The sequence below is a fragment of the Nelusetta ayraudi genome, unplaced genomic scaffold (assembly GCF_046127955.1).
Source record: "Nelusetta ayraudi isolate G7.1 ecotype Tasmania unplaced genomic scaffold, CSIRO-AGI_Nayr_v1 ptg000004l, whole genome shotgun sequence".
NCBI lineage: Eukaryota > Metazoa > Chordata > Actinopteri > Tetraodontiformes > Monacanthidae > Nelusetta > Nelusetta ayraudi.
The window spans coordinates 17,242,219-17,257,019 of NW_027466054.1; the positions used below are offsets into that span (position 1 = coordinate 17,242,219).

Genomic DNA, 14,801 nt, shown 5'->3' on the forward strand with positions numbered 1-14,801 from the left:
GTGTTGTTTTGAGGATGAGGAAGAAGAGCCGGGTATTGGAGGGTCTTTGATTGGTTATTTTAAGCAGGGAAGTTTGCCGGCGTGGTAGGCAGCTACCCACTCCGGTGTCCTCCGTGTGTTCATATATAGCCTTCCCGCTTGATCGTAGCCTTTTCCGGCCCAAGCGGTGTTTATCCTAAGCCCCAGTTTGTCTATTTGCCCCCTGTGAGCAGCATGTCCGATTACGGTGCTTTGTCGGCTAATGGAGTCGGAATGAAAAATGACGCCTTCGCAGACGCCGTACAACGAGCCAGACAGGTACGTAGAGCTCGGTGACAAGAAGGGGGCAGCCGGCGAGCTAGTTAGCCGGCTACCAAACTGCGGCTAGCTTCATTATCCGGGACGTTAGCCTCGGTACATTAACGAGCTAGCTAGCCGGCTAACAGCGGAACCACTATTCATTTGTCATAGTCGCTTTGCGGCGTGCTCTCTTGGTGGAGTTGGACATGTTGGATGTGGTGTTCGACGGTAAAACGACGGCGTGTTCTTGTTTTTATGCACGCTCGCCTCCAAAGTGTACTGGGGTTTTGACGGTTTAATTGAACCGGAGCTACCTCGGCTAATGTAGCTTTAGAGATCTTCTTGTTAACGGTGACCTGGCCGTATGTTTCCCTCATTTCTAGGTAGGAAATTGTGTTCGGCATAGAGTAAGCCTATAACAACGTTCGGAAATTGAAGTCTGCACGGTGCGGGGTCGTGCGTCCCGCTACAGTAGTTATAAGCTAGCGTTGTTGACCGCTCTGCTTGTAGTTCAGTTGGGGACGTTCGCGATATTTGCCTTTTAAGGGACTATCAATAAATTACCAGTTGGATGAAATGAATGAAAAACGGCTTTGCTTTGACATCGTCCCGCTGACGTGCTAAACTGAGGGATGAATAAACATAGTTTAAAAACATCGTGCGTATTTTTCATTTCATAACAGCATAGGGAGCAAGTGTACAGTATAACAGTCTAGTTATTTGTTTTTGACCAGCGAATTTGGGTTTTTTGTTGGGTTTTATTTTTTATTTTTTTTGAGGGGGGGGTCTGTAAGAGGGAAAAAAAACGCAATTTCACTTGACGTCTCCTCGCGGGACGTTATTTTGAAACATTTATGTTTTAAGTTCTTATCTCGTGACCCTGAGTGCAGGAGGAAGCAGGCATAGAAATGGTATTATTATTATTATTATTATTATTATTATTATTATTATTATTATTATTACTACTACTACTCTTAGTATTATTATTATTCAAATGGGACAGGATTCGAAGTCATTTTCCCTTATTTCTTGGACAAATATGACCTACGTCCTTTATTGTTATTAGTGGTTTTCTGAGTTTTTTTTTTTTTTTTTTTTTTTCCGTCCAATATTTCCAAAGTATTGCCGCCTCCATAACCGCTGTTTGTTTCTCCAGATTGCAGCTAAAATTGGCGGAGATGGAGTTCCAACAGTAGGCAACAATGGCGGTGCTGAGAGCTATCCATTCACATCACAGAAGAGAGCTCTAGAAGAAGCAGGTTCGAAATAAGCACAAACGCTTTGTGTTCCCCAAGCACTCAGCTTCTCTGTATCATGAGAGTCACTTTATTTTCCTGTTTTTAGACGAACCTGAAGCCAAGAAGTTGGCGCCACAGAGTGAAGACGATTCCGAATTATGTAGGTTAAAGTGACACGTCAATCCTGTGTGATGCAGAACGCTCTCTGGGTTGCTGTCTGCACACTTAAGCCTTTTCTTTTCTCTTTCAGCAATTGAAGCTCAGCTGGCAGCTCTGTCCCAACAAAGGTATCATGTTTATCCTAAGGTTTAACGTTCACATTGCCTGGGTGTTGTTGTAGAAAGACGTTCCTCTACTCATTCCCTGTCTTTCCAGCGTTCGGCCCTCCACAATGACGGAAGAGTGTCGCATACCTGACAGCATGGTTGGCCTCAGTGAGTACAAACGCCTGCATCGCAACAAGAATCCCGTATTGTGACGCAAAGGATCTGAAAACTAAAATCTAAATCTCTTTGCACCAAAGTCATCGGCCGAGGTGGTGAACAGATCAACAAAATCCAGCAGGACTCTGGCTGCAAGGTCCAGATTGCGCACGGTCAGCTATGCGCTAACGCTCAGTCAATCAAATAGAAGGGGTTTCCTTATGGCTCTTTAATCAAAAAATGTTTTCATCATTTTTGCAGACAGCGCCGGTCTTCCTGAAAGAACTGTTTCTCTGACCGGGTCTCCAGACGCCATAGGGTAAGTTTGTGCAGGAGAAATTCCCTATGTGATTGAGCAATCAAACCCTCTGGCAAAAACATTTTGCGTTGTGCTGTTCGCCAGTCTTCAGCCATTTCAACACTCGGCTCTCATTTTCAGGAGAGCCAAGGCGTTCATTGACGACATTGTCTCAAGGGGTCACGACATGTCCAATGGACAGTCAGGTTCCATGCAGGAGATGATCATCCCTGCAGGAAAGGCTGGCCTCATTATCGGCAAAGGGGGAGAGACCATCAAACAACTGCAGGTTAGACACAGCGGACCTTTTTCATGTGACTTTAACAAGTTGACATAAGATATGTGAAAAGACCAAGTTGACAAATTAAATACTGGTGCAATCTGTGATAACAACTCAACAACCTGCTCTTGTAAATAATCCCCAGGAGCGAGCTGGTGTTAAGATGATTCTTATTCAAGATGGATCTCAGCCACCCAACATTGATAAACCTCTGCGCATCATTGGAGACCCTTACAAAGTGCAGGTACTTTGGAAAACATTCAGAGGAGTCTTCTTGTTTTCCCTTCTCTTTGCTACAAGATTTAGTGACGTGTGCTTTTTCTGCCTTCGTCCAGCAAGCAAAAGAAATGGTTAATGAGATTCTTCGAGAACGGGACCACGCAGGTTTTGGGGACAGAAATGAATATGGATCGAGGATGGGAGGGGGAGGAGGAGGAGGAGGAGGAGGTGGTGGTGGTGGCGGCGGCGGCGGCAACATCGAAGTAAGTCACTTTTTTTGTTGTTCTAATGAAGATAAATTTGTAAATGTCTGTCGTAAAAAAAAAAAAAAAAAAGACGTTATTTTAAGGTCAACCTACCTGATTGAATTTAATCCAATCTGCAATACCACAGATTTCCGTCCCAAGACACTCTGTTGGTGTTGTTATCGGCCGAAACGGCGAGATGATCAAAAAGATCCAGAGCGACGCTGGAGTGAAGATCCAGTTCAAACCAGGTGGGTGGTCTTGGATGCTTCTTGATGGAAGGAGTGATTTGGTTACCCACCACATAGGAGAAGAAATATCATCTCAATTGAAAATGAACAGAAGCATTACAACAACATGTGTGTCCTTGAAGCCCCAGAATATTTTGCTCTTTACTAAAATTACTCTTAAAATGTTTAAAAATAAAATGATGAAATACAGGTAATATAATTTCTTCAACTTCAGCGGGCCAGATTGAAAAGCTTAACAGGCCGCGTATGCGCAGTTTGCGCATGCCTGTGCTAAACTGCGGCTGAACCCAGCGAATCATCGTCAGTCCAAACTAAGGAACCGTTTCGTTCTTTTGTGGTCCCTTGCAGATGATGGTACAGGTCCGGATAAGATCGCCCACATAATGGGACCGCCGGACCAGTGTCAGCACGCAGCGTCCATCATCACTGACCTCCTTCAGAGCATCCGTGCCCGTGAGGAGGGCGGCCAGGGGGTAGGTGCAGCGTGCAGCTCGACGGCCCAAGCTGAAAACGGAGGCGAGGTTTTGCTGCTAAAAAACACCTTTTGTTTCCCCAGGGTCCCCCAGGCGCTGGCTCAGGGATGCCCCCTGGTGGACGGGGCCGAGGCCGAGGCCAGGGAGGCTGGGGGCCACCGGGTGGAGAGATGACCTTCTCCATTCCTGCTCACAAGTGCGGGCTCGTCATCGGCAGGGGCGGCGAGAGCGTCAAGGCCATCAACCAGCAGACCGGCGCCTTCGTGGAGATTTCCCGTCAGCCTCCACCAAACGGCGACCCGAACTTCAAACTGTTCACCATCCGGGGGTCCCCGCAGCAGATTGACCACGCCAAGCAGCTCATAGAGGAGAAGATTGAGGTGCAGCAGAGACTCAGAGCAACCGTCCAAAACTTCTGTCTTCATTATTTAGCTTTTTGTTTTTTATGTTTTGTTAAATACCTAAACGCTTGCATTTGCTCTATCTAGGCTCCATTGTGTCCAGTAGGGGGTGGTCCTGGACCAGGAGGTCCAGGTGGCCCAATGGGTCCCTATAATCCAAACCCTTATAACGCAGGCCCTCCTGGTGGTGCTCCTCAGTAAGTGCAGTGTAATAATGCCTCACTGTAGAAGACAGTATTTTTATGGCTTGTATTATGTGTTATATTTACTGTGATGGTCCCCCAGTGGAGTTCCACCTGGAGGTCCCCAGTTCTGTCCTCAGGGTTGGGGTAGCACTTATCAGCAATGGCAAGCTCCAGGTCCCCAAGACCCCAGTGAGTAGTTTTTGTTTTGTTTTTTCATTTTCCCCTCCTGTTAATGAGCCCCCCCCCCCCCAAGTAAACCTTTTTATTGTATCATGTATTTTTTCCCCTCTTTCCCAGGTAAGGCAGCGGCAGACCAGAATGCAGCATGGGCAGCATACTATGCACAGTATTATGGCCAACAGCCAGGTGGCGCCATGGGAGCCCAGGCTCCAGGAGCACCAGGAGAACAACCACAAGCAGCTCCAGCCCCGGGGGGGCAGCCAGACTACACCAAAGCCTGGGAGGAGTACTATAAGAAAATGGGCATGAGTGAGTTAGAAATGCTGTACTATATAAATGAATTATAGTCTGAGGTCCCTGTTACCTCCAGAAAATGAATGACCAAGTGTTGCCTGGACCACATCTATGTGGATACCAGTGATGGTGTTAAATATAATGAAAGGTTGCTCCAGATTCAGTAAAGAGCGTACCCTTACCCTACCCATCTTGTGTTTCCAGGCCAACCGGCCGGGGGGGCGGCTGCTGCTCCAGGAGGTGCACCAGCCTCCACAGCAGGAGCGGGAGCAGGAGCAGCAGCAGCAGCAGCAGCAGCAGCAGGCGGCCAGCAGGACTACAGCGCCGCCTGGGCCGAGTACTACAGACAGCAGGCTGCTTACTATGGACAGGGAGGGCAGGCGGCTGGACAGGCACCCGCTCCACAGCAGGGACAGGTAATTTATACGCCTCAAAGGAACCATGTTGGAATAGTTTTCATTCTTTCTTTAAAAAAAAAAAAAAATGTTTTCACCATTGCAGTGCGTTGTTTTGAAATAATCTAACTAAATTTCCTCTTATGCAATTTCTTTAGGGCCAGTAAATCACCTGTGCGGTCTGTTCAACCCTTCCATCGGCTCTCTGGACTGGTATTTTCTATTAAAAGATTTTGTCTTTGGCTTTAAAAATACAAGACAACAGCTGACTCATCAGTCAAGAGATTTTTCTCCTCTAATCTTCTGGCTTGGTAAGCCTAGGTTGATGACTGATAGGAAAAAGGGAACCCATTTTGCCCGTGCAATGAACAAAGCACTAAATAACTACTTGGGTGATAATTCAGTAACTTACTGAATCTGTTTTCATCTTGTCCACTCTTTGGTAAAAGTCGGATCCTTTTTTCCCTCCTCAGAAATGTGAAATAACAACTAAGTCAGCATTTTAGCTCGCACATCATCATCCTCTTCATCGTCACTGACACATACAAGTCTTTTTTCCCATCAATTTGTTGTGGGTGAAAAAAAAATGGTCTAGCAGTATTTTGAATATATCAGAAATTATGTTTGTAAGGAAATACAATAATGCTCGTCTTTGTTGGTACTTTTTGTTTGATTTTTAACGAAGACATTCCCAGTGTTTAAGTTGCAGGATTTCTCCCTGCTTTTATGATTTTTAGTTTTTAATTTTATTAATTAAAATGATTTGTTTTCCTAAAGGGGGCTGTGTGTCTGCAGCAAATGCTAGTGGCTGAAGTGTGTATGTAAAGTGGGGCTGTAATAAGGCCCAAACTGTATGAAAGCAAGTAGGTTGATTTTTCTTTGTGCGTCTGAATGAGTTTGGTATGCTTGGCTGCCCCCCGTTTTTAATTTCTTCATTATTGGAGATGTTTTTTTTTCAATAGTTTAATTTACTGTTTGGTGATTTTGTTTTTGTTTTTGTTTTTTTACAGCTTGTTTTTAAAATACTAAAAAATAAACGGGAAAACACTCAAACCTCACTCGTGGTCTGCTTTTTATGTTTAATGCTATATTGTTTTACTTGTGCAATGACGTAAAAATCATAAATGGTATGATTTTATAGTTTGTCATATAATTACTAATACCGGAAGTGTAACTGGTTTCCTTCTCGAGACTGGCGCTGGCGGGGGACGCCAACCGCGTTTTGACCCGCCCGGTTCACGGTTGGCTGTGGCCAACCCGCCTTTTTTTTGTTGTTTTGTTTTGGTTCTGCTGAAATCGCATCCGGGTGGCGCGAGAGCTCGCTGGCTAGAGGCACCACCACGCGGACCAATCGCAAGCGTCCCGAGCGCAGCGGTTCAGTGGGAGATGGCGCCCAGCTCGAAATCTGAAAAGGACGACAGCAAACAGAAGGCTCAGAGGAAACACAAAGAGCATGTGGTGAAGCTTCTAGTGCGTGGCAGGGTACGTTCGGCTCCGGTGGTGCCCTCGGCGTCAACCATCACGACGTTGCTTGCTCGCTAATGCGTTTTTAGTGCTGTTCTTTTGTGACGGAAGCCGCCTCTCTAGGGCAGCAGCAGCCTCCGCTGCTCCGCTAGCCTAGCCTGGTAGCTAGCGGTGGAGTCTAATGGCAGGCTAGTGGCTAATTAGCTGATTGTACCAGTTACAAATAAATGTTGTTCTCCTACTTATGATCTGTTCGGCGTGAGGTTTCCCACCGGCATGCAGCTAGCTCCGCATTAAACTGGATTCTTTGAGAGCCTTGTGCATTGTTTAATAAATGGAAAGGTGCATCTTGAGCTAGGCTAATAAACAAATTGCAAGTTTGGCCACTAATCAGCTCACAAACAGCTTGCGATCTGCTGTGCTGGTTGAAGATGCGCTGCGGTGCCGAAGCAGTCAGTGGTCGGGATGTGGGGATGCGGCAATAAGCGTGGACCTTTAACCTTTGGAAGGCAAAGAATAAAGAATATTCTTAGTGCATTGATCTCACTGACTCTGCATCTTGTTGCACCGTGTGTTGTCTTCGTTCATTCTCCGACTTTCAGCTGACTGGCCAGTTTTCGCAACGGCTCTTCAGGAAGCTGCCGCCCCGGGTGTGTGTCCCCCTGAAGAACATTGTGAGCGAGGAGTTCCTGGAAGAAGGGTCAGTGTCGGTGTGAGCCGAGCTTTTACCACGTTCAAATCTATTCCTCCCCCGTTTCATCCAGCAAGCAAGCAACCAACCACCTGCTGGATGCGGCGATTAGAAATGCTGGAAAAGTGAAGATTTGTCAGCAGTATTTCCATCATGAGGCTTGAATTAATTTTCCTTCTAGACACATCTTCCTCGGCTTCACCAAGTGTGGCCGCTACGTCCTGTCCTACACCTGTGACTGCGGCACAGACGATGACTCCTTCTTTACCTACTACCTTTACTGGTGGGAGTTCAACCTTCACAGCAAACTCAAACAGGTGCACATAAAAGTCCTCACTCAAATGCAAATGAGATTATGTGTATTGATCTTTTCATACCCACACATCAGTTATCCCCAGACTGCTGTTGAGCAGTCTAGAATTGATTGATTTTCTCCAAAAGGAACAACAAAAAGAAAATTATGTATTAAGCCCTCTGTTTCCAGCTTTCTGCTTAAAGAAAAAAAGGTATGCTTATGTATGTAGGGGAACAAAATCTGGCTGGGGAGGTATGATGTATCAGTGGCCCTGTGTGACATCACATAGAGTTGATATACCAAATTGTGTGTTTTGGGATTAGATTGGAATTATCAAATAATTTATTAACAAGCAAAATGAGTAAAGTATAGATTCTTATTTTAGGGGGTGCACTGATAGACTGGGGAAACAAATTGCGAGAAAAAAAAACATTTTTCACCACATAGTCCCTTTTTATGTACGTGTCATATTGTGTATATGTGATTTAGAGTTCTCTTTCTTTTTGCACTTCAGGTCCATCACGTGCGTCTGTTTGCAGGGGTGGAAATCTACAGCGACCTTTACCTGACCGTGTGCGAGTGGCCCAATGACCACTCGAAAATCGTCATATTTGGCTTCAAGTAAGAAACGGGGCAAAAGAAAGCATTCAGACTTGCAGCAAGTGACCGGAATAACACGTGGAATTGTGCGTCTCCTCCCGTCCTCTCAGCACTCGCAGTTCCAGCTCCCTGCTGATGAACCTGATGATGAGCGATGAGAACAACAGGGACATCTACATCACCATCCTCTCCATGCCTCCCACAGTACCGTGCATCAAGTGCTGCCCCGTACCCGCGAGCATGACCGTCCCCACAGGTGGAAAAACCAAACACTCTTTAAGGTCCGGCTGCTTGGTTGCTAGAAATCCTTTCCCTCCAGACTGTTTTTGTATTTTTTCCCCACAGGAAACAGGGAGTGCCTGGATCACGGCTATGTGCTCCACAGCAGGTACCAGGTGGTCTATCCATTCCCCACCTTCCAGCCTGCCTTCCAGCTTAAGAAGGACCAAGTTATCCTGCTCAACACCAGCTACTCCCTGGTGGCCTGTGGAATCTCACTCTGCCCAGGTAGCACCAGCACGGACACGCGTGTCCTCCTCTGGACTCTGTTCTCGTCACCTCAATCAATTTAACAGTTTCCAAACATAACAATAACCAGTATGATTTTTTTCAGAAGCTTCTGAAGTGAGTAAATCACCAGTTGGAATTTAGGGTTGGAAAAGTCAAAGGAAGATGAAAAAAAAATTAGGGCCGTCAGCATTAATGCATTAATCGCGATTAATTAAATATAATCCGTAACGCGTTGATTATTTTTTTAATCACATCTCAAACGTAACGCCGGGTTCACACAGGAAGCGAAAGCGTCGCGGATCAAAGCCCGCTTCTTTTCACCGTCCTTGTTAACCAATGGTGTCGGTCAGACCAGATGGGAAGTGGCACGCACCTCTGCGCCCGGCTCACACTGTGCAACGATCGTTTCGGCGTGAGCCTTTTTGTCCCTTTTACGAACCCGAAATTCTGCCCCTCTGGCCAACTGGTGAAAAATACTTATGGGGTTAAAACTGCATTGAAGTGCAAAATAACAGAATTTTACACATGCAATTCAAACCGCGATTAATAGCAGTTAATCACGATTAAAAAACGTAATCGTTTGACAGCCCTAGGAAAAAAAATCCCATGGCAGAAATGTTGCTGTGTTTTACAAATTGTTTTGACGTGACTTATGTTAAGTTAATGGAAAGCACCTTTATCCTCAAAGGTCTAAAAGCTGAGGGAACAAAATCAGCAGAGTGAGCCGACCGTCGTCATATCGAAGACTCATACGAGTTGCTGCTTCTTGTGTCTTGTGTGCAGGCAAGCGGGGTCAAAGGTCGCAGATCCTTTACACCAAAGGAGCGACGCCGTCGGACCAAGATTCCTCCTCCTCCTCCTCTTCTTCCTCTTCTTCCTCCCCCTCCTCTTCCCCCTCCCCCTCCGCCACCTCGCTACCTCAGGGGTCCCCGGAGAGCCGCCCGCTGCCCAGCAGAGACCCCCCCGTCCCTTCGTCTCCGAGCCAATCACAGGCCGCCGTGCGGGCCCGGGAGTTTGCTGCGGACCTCTTCAGGCGGGCTCAGGGGGGAGGGGGGAGGGAGAGCGAGGGTGCGGCTGAGAGCAGAGCACCGAGCCCCGGTGACAAGGGACCAACCGCAGAGAGGAAGGAGGAGGAGGAAGACGAGGAGGAGGAAGACGAGGAGGAGGAAGAAGAGGAGGAGGAGGAGGAGGAGGAGGAGCGAAGTTGCGCAGAGAGGAAAGATGGTGAGAGACGGACTAGTTCAACTCGGCTGTGCCACTTTGACCGGCGGGCGTCGTCTTCCCCCCCTCCTCCGTCCACGCCCCCGACCCCTCCAACCCCCCCTACCCCCTCGGCCCAGGACGCCGGCCCCGGCGAGCCCGGGTACGTCAACTACTCGCGGCTGAACTACCAGCTGAAGGACTGGCCGCTGAGCAGGAGGGAGCAGGACCTGAGCGGTGAGACACCACCACACGTCTGCAAAAGCAGGAGAGGCGGGGGGGGCCCAAGCTGTCAATCAAACGGCCTCGCTCTTCCGTCCGTGCAGGTTACGCCGACGACAAAGTCCAGTTGCCCTTCACGGTCACAGACCTGATGGGCCGGAAGCTGCAGCTGGTGGACGAGCCTCACAGCGGGCAGGTGCGTGTTGGCGTGCGCACACACACACACACACACACACACGCACACTGCAGCTGCTGCGGGACTTCAGTTTGTTTTTCAGCGGGAGGAAATGTCTTGTTTGAGGTGTTGCTCTCCCTCCCCTGCAGAGCGTCTGTGTGGAGCAGCTCACCCTCGACTTCGAGTATCTCATCAACGAGGTGATCCGACGAGATGCCGAGTGGGCGCCGCAGTTCTGCTCCGTCAGTGACTATGACGTGGTGATACTGGAGGTCAGCGTGGACGGTCGCGCTCGCACACACACACACACACACACGACACATATTCTAAACCCCACTGCAGTCTTTGCTATTGTTTGTGGTCTCATTGCTCAACAAGACGTGTATTTTAACTTCAATCTTAAACATGTGTGTGTGCTGTGCTTCAGGTTTGTCCTGAAACCAACATGGTGATGATCAGCATCGGCCTGCTCTTGCTGGCCTTCCCCAACTCTGACGAGGAGCACTGCAGGTGTTGATTCTTCAAAATAAGAAACAAAACGCTCCTCATCAGGAAGTTTTTCCCTCCGTCCCTCCCTGCTAAAAACCTGCTGCTTGTGTTCTTTTGATTTCTTCAGGCCAAACACCTACCATTCCAACCTCCAGGTCAGCTGGGACCTCAACACGGGCGTGTGCTGCACGGTGGGCGTCGGCGACCTCCGGGAGGTCAGGGGTCAGACCAGGTGAAGAGGTCTCACACACACACACACACACACACACACACACACACAGTATTGTTGGGATTACTCCATAAAAGTAGTCCAACTACTGATTACTCCTTAAAAAGTAATCTAATTACTTCTTTAACTACTTTGCTTCATAAGTAATCAATTACTAATTACTATTTACTTTAGTTAAAAAAAAAAAAAGATAAGGTAACAGTTGAGAACGTCTTGCTTCCTGCACATAAAGTACAACGAACCACAGCATTCTTTGATTGAGACCACATGAACTCAAAATACTGTATTTCAGCTATCAAAGGGAATCGCTGTTTTCTTTTTCTACCGCCATGCTTGTTTTGGTGCGTCGTCGCACATCAATGGCGTTGCATTGCACGGCTGCATCATCAATCTGCGACATTGTTGTTTTTGGTTGTTTTTCTAAATTTCAGACATTTGTGGACAATAACATATTTTTAACTTGCAAAATATTTCGTAAAAGTAATGGAATCGTTACTTGATTGAGTAATTATGATGTAATTACCAGTTTTGCCACAGTAATCCCGTTACATTATTCTGTTACGTTAAAAAAAACAAAAAAAAAACAGTTTAATTACAGTAGTGGATTACTTAGTAACAGATTACACGCCAACACTGCACACACGCACTCAGGTGCTTGTCGTGGAGCTCCGCTCCGGTTCCAGGCGGCTCAAGCGTGGCTCTCTCTCTCTCCTCGTCAGCGGGAGTGTGTGGAGCTCCTACAGGAAGTCTTGCGTGAACATGGTGATGAAGTGGTTGATCCCAGAGAGCAGCTACATCAACCGCATGACCAACGAGGCCCTGCACAAAGGTGAGCTCACTCTCCCCTCCCGGTGCCTCCAGCGCTGCACTGGCTGCGATGCTGCTGTGTGAAGGCAGGAGGAGCCCCGTGTCTGGTTCTGAGGTTGTTGGGCGTAGTTGCGGGCTTTTAATGTGCTCGCGTTATGAAAGTGTGAAGCAAAGCGTTTGTGCCTGCTCGCATGTTTTAAAGGTCCAGTGTGCAAAGTTTTAAGGAAGCTCCGGATTTAACGAACTCCGCCTATTAGCGCATTTCGTATTGAGCGCACTGTCAGGGGGCTTCCTTAAAAAAAACCATGGTGGTGCAAGATGGCAGCTAACTAGGAGCAAGACCCCTATTGTTCTGTGTATGCTTATAAGGGTAGGAAAACCAAATGGCAAATTTTCATTGCATACATTCAATACAGACTTGGTCGGTCAAAAATATACAGAAAAACAATTACATAATGTTCAGAAGAATTTGTCCATTTTGCCTTTCTGGTTTTTGTTTTTTCCCGGACTATCACTTGTTTTTGTTGAAAACAGTAACGATAACAAAACATAACAGAACTGGGGAGCGTACCACCTCAGAACATCCAAGTATCACAAAAGAAAGGAGGATATATATATATATAAAAAAGCAACCGCACATTCATATGAAATCAGATGGAATTGGTTTGACGTACTCGGTCCATTTGGAGCAGATACTATAGAACTTTTCTTTTTCAACCTTGAGACAATAGGATATCTTTTCCATAACATATATATCGTATACAATGTCAATCCAGCCATCAATGGTGGGCGGTTCTACTTTCAACCATTTCCTCGTGACAGATTTCTTTCTGGCTGCCAATGCGAGTGTACACTTTCATTAATGTATGTATAGGCAGTATGTTAAAGCTTTTACCAATATAAAATGAAAAACTTAAATCAGACCACTGGCGACTTGTCCAGGGTGTCACCGTGCCTTCGCCCTAAGACAGCTGGGATAGGCTCCAGCAGACCCTCGTGACCCTGAATAGGAATAATCCATCCATCCAGATGGATGGATGGATGGATGGATCAGGCCAAATTTCACAAACTGGACCTTAACTGGACCTTTAATGTTTCTTCTTCTTCTGTTGATATTTCCAATTGAGATGTCAGTCCACTTGTGACATCACAAAGGGACGACACCCAGAACTCTGTTTATGATACACGCTTTCTTTAAGTTGTAGCGACTAGTTCAGGAGTGAAAGAAAATGAAAAAAATAAGTTGCCAAGGCTGAGTGTAGGGATTTGCTGCTTGTCTGACACCCTTTGCCAACTAGTGACGATATACACGACGATAAACAATGTCGACTCTTCCCACGCAGGCACGTCTCTCCAAGTGTTGGCCGACAGCGACCGCTGTACCTGGATCGTATTATGAGGCGGCGGCGGTGGCGTGCTGCCGTCGCTACCACAGAAGCACAAGGACACAGCTGGAGCGTCAACATCGTCATCGACCTCAATCTCAGCAAAAACTGCACAACGCTCTGCGCCCCCCCCTCCCCGCCCCTCCCCTCCCACAACCCCGCAGGTCTCCACACACACATGAACAAAGAATCCTCCGATCCAAACACTAGAACAATGAAGAATTTTCTCCTTTTTCTTTTTTTTTTAATGTGGTCACTTTTTTAGTTGTGTCATAGGGTTAGTTGGTTTATTATTTGTGTCCTGCGTCATTGCAACCAACACAACTCAGCGCTGGACTGAACTAAATGTATGGTTTGGTTTTTTTTTATATGTGTATATATATATATATATACAAACTTACACACTCAACAAAACCTTTTTTGTCATTGGCGTAACGTTAACAAGTCGCTGGCCTCCTCACCTGGAACCAGTTCCGTGTTGCTGCTGCTGTGTTTCTGTCTGCAGTATTTCAAATGGAAGCGGCTGAATCCAGATCAGCATCATCTTCACATCTCTCTCTCTCTCTGTCTCTCTCTGTTTCTCTCTGTCTCTCTCTCTCTGTCTCTGTCTCTCTCTCTCATTGTGTCATTTGAAAAGAATCGTTCTTAGTCTGCCTCTCTGGCGGGCGAACTTTGGGTTCTACGTTTCCTGGCATGAACCGAAGACAAGCGGTCAATCAGGACGTTTTCTAAAAATGGAATAAAAAGGAAATTACATTTTGTGTGGAAATTTTATATATGACCGTTATGTGTTGCTTCTAATTTTTGGCGTTGTTAATCTAAAGTCTGGGATTTAAAGGTCCAGTGAGTAAAGTTTTTTTTACAGAAGCCCAGTATTTAAGGAAGCTTGCACGTTTCGTATTTATCTTTTGTGATGTCACAGAAGGAAGTCTGGCCTCTCCTGGGTTAGTAACACCCAGGAGCGTTTAGTTCCACCTCGTTTTTGCCTCCTTCCTTCCAAATACAGGAAGGTTCACAGCATCAATTAAAGCTTTTTGAAGGAGGTGGCAGTAAACAGAGGGCTAAATATGCTGGGGCTTTGAGATCTGGAGATCTTGAAAAATAATTCCAATCCGAGAGTGGGTGCTATGGGACCACTGAGGCATCAACAACTCAGGAAGCAGCAACAAAAGACAGTGGCAAGGTGTTTTGAGAGCAGTCACATCCCTTTATTGGACAATGAGAGTAAAGCTACAAACGTTGATCACAGACAAAAAGGTACAAAGGTCTTGGAGAGGAAACACTGAGACGAGACGACCTCATCTTCAATATAGAATCCGCAGCACAAGCCAAGGACAGAATCCAAGCCACAGTATCTGTGAAAGTGACATCGCGTTTTCTTGAGTCTTTGGTGGGACTGCCTGAGCGGCCGAGCGTCACGCTCTTTGGATCGGCCTCGTCGAGAGAGTCTTGTGCGATCCGTCAAACGTCATGATTCATTATGTGGGAAAAGGGGAAATGGAGCTCCGTGATCAGGACAGTGGGCTTAACCACAACTTTTCTTTTAAGGCAATAACGGTTGAGCGTACAAATAG

General features: G+C 46.7%; 2 protein-coding genes across 2 annotated transcripts; both read left to right on the forward strand.

Annotated features, from left to right (window-relative positions):
* Nucleotides 1-47: 47 nt before the first annotated feature.
* Nucleotides 48-6,218, forward strand: khsrp (KH-type splicing regulatory protein). Its single transcript, XM_076039321.1, has 18 exons — nucleotides 48-297; nucleotides 1,436-1,538; nucleotides 1,624-1,677; nucleotides 1,768-1,804; nucleotides 1,893-1,951; nucleotides 2,041-2,112; nucleotides 2,201-2,258; nucleotides 2,379-2,526; nucleotides 2,663-2,761; nucleotides 2,853-2,999; nucleotides 3,130-3,232; nucleotides 3,581-3,705; nucleotides 3,789-4,085; nucleotides 4,194-4,303; nucleotides 4,392-4,480; nucleotides 4,589-4,780; nucleotides 4,970-5,181; nucleotides 5,319-6,218. The coding sequence occupies exons 1-18, from the start codon at nucleotides 214-216 to the stop codon at nucleotides 5,325-5,327; spliced, it is 1,998 nt and encodes a 665-aa protein (XP_075895436.1). The 5' UTR covers nucleotides 48-213; the 3' UTR covers nucleotides 5,328-6,218.
* Nucleotides 6,219-6,455: 237 nt separating this feature from the next.
* dcaf15 (DDB1 and CUL4 associated factor 15) lies at nucleotides 6,456-13,983 on the forward strand. Its single transcript, XM_076039333.1, has 13 exons — nucleotides 6,456-6,642; nucleotides 7,227-7,324; nucleotides 7,497-7,632; nucleotides 8,125-8,231; nucleotides 8,321-8,466; nucleotides 8,556-8,717; nucleotides 9,504-10,157; nucleotides 10,247-10,338; nucleotides 10,467-10,589; nucleotides 10,745-10,827; nucleotides 10,934-11,038; nucleotides 11,755-11,864; nucleotides 13,186-13,983. Exons 1-13 carry the CDS (start codon nucleotides 6,547-6,549, stop codon nucleotides 13,239-13,241), a joined length of 1,968 nt encoding a protein of 655 aa, XP_075895448.1. The 5' UTR covers nucleotides 6,456-6,546; the 3' UTR covers nucleotides 13,242-13,983.
* Nucleotides 13,984-14,801: the final 818 nt, after the last annotated feature.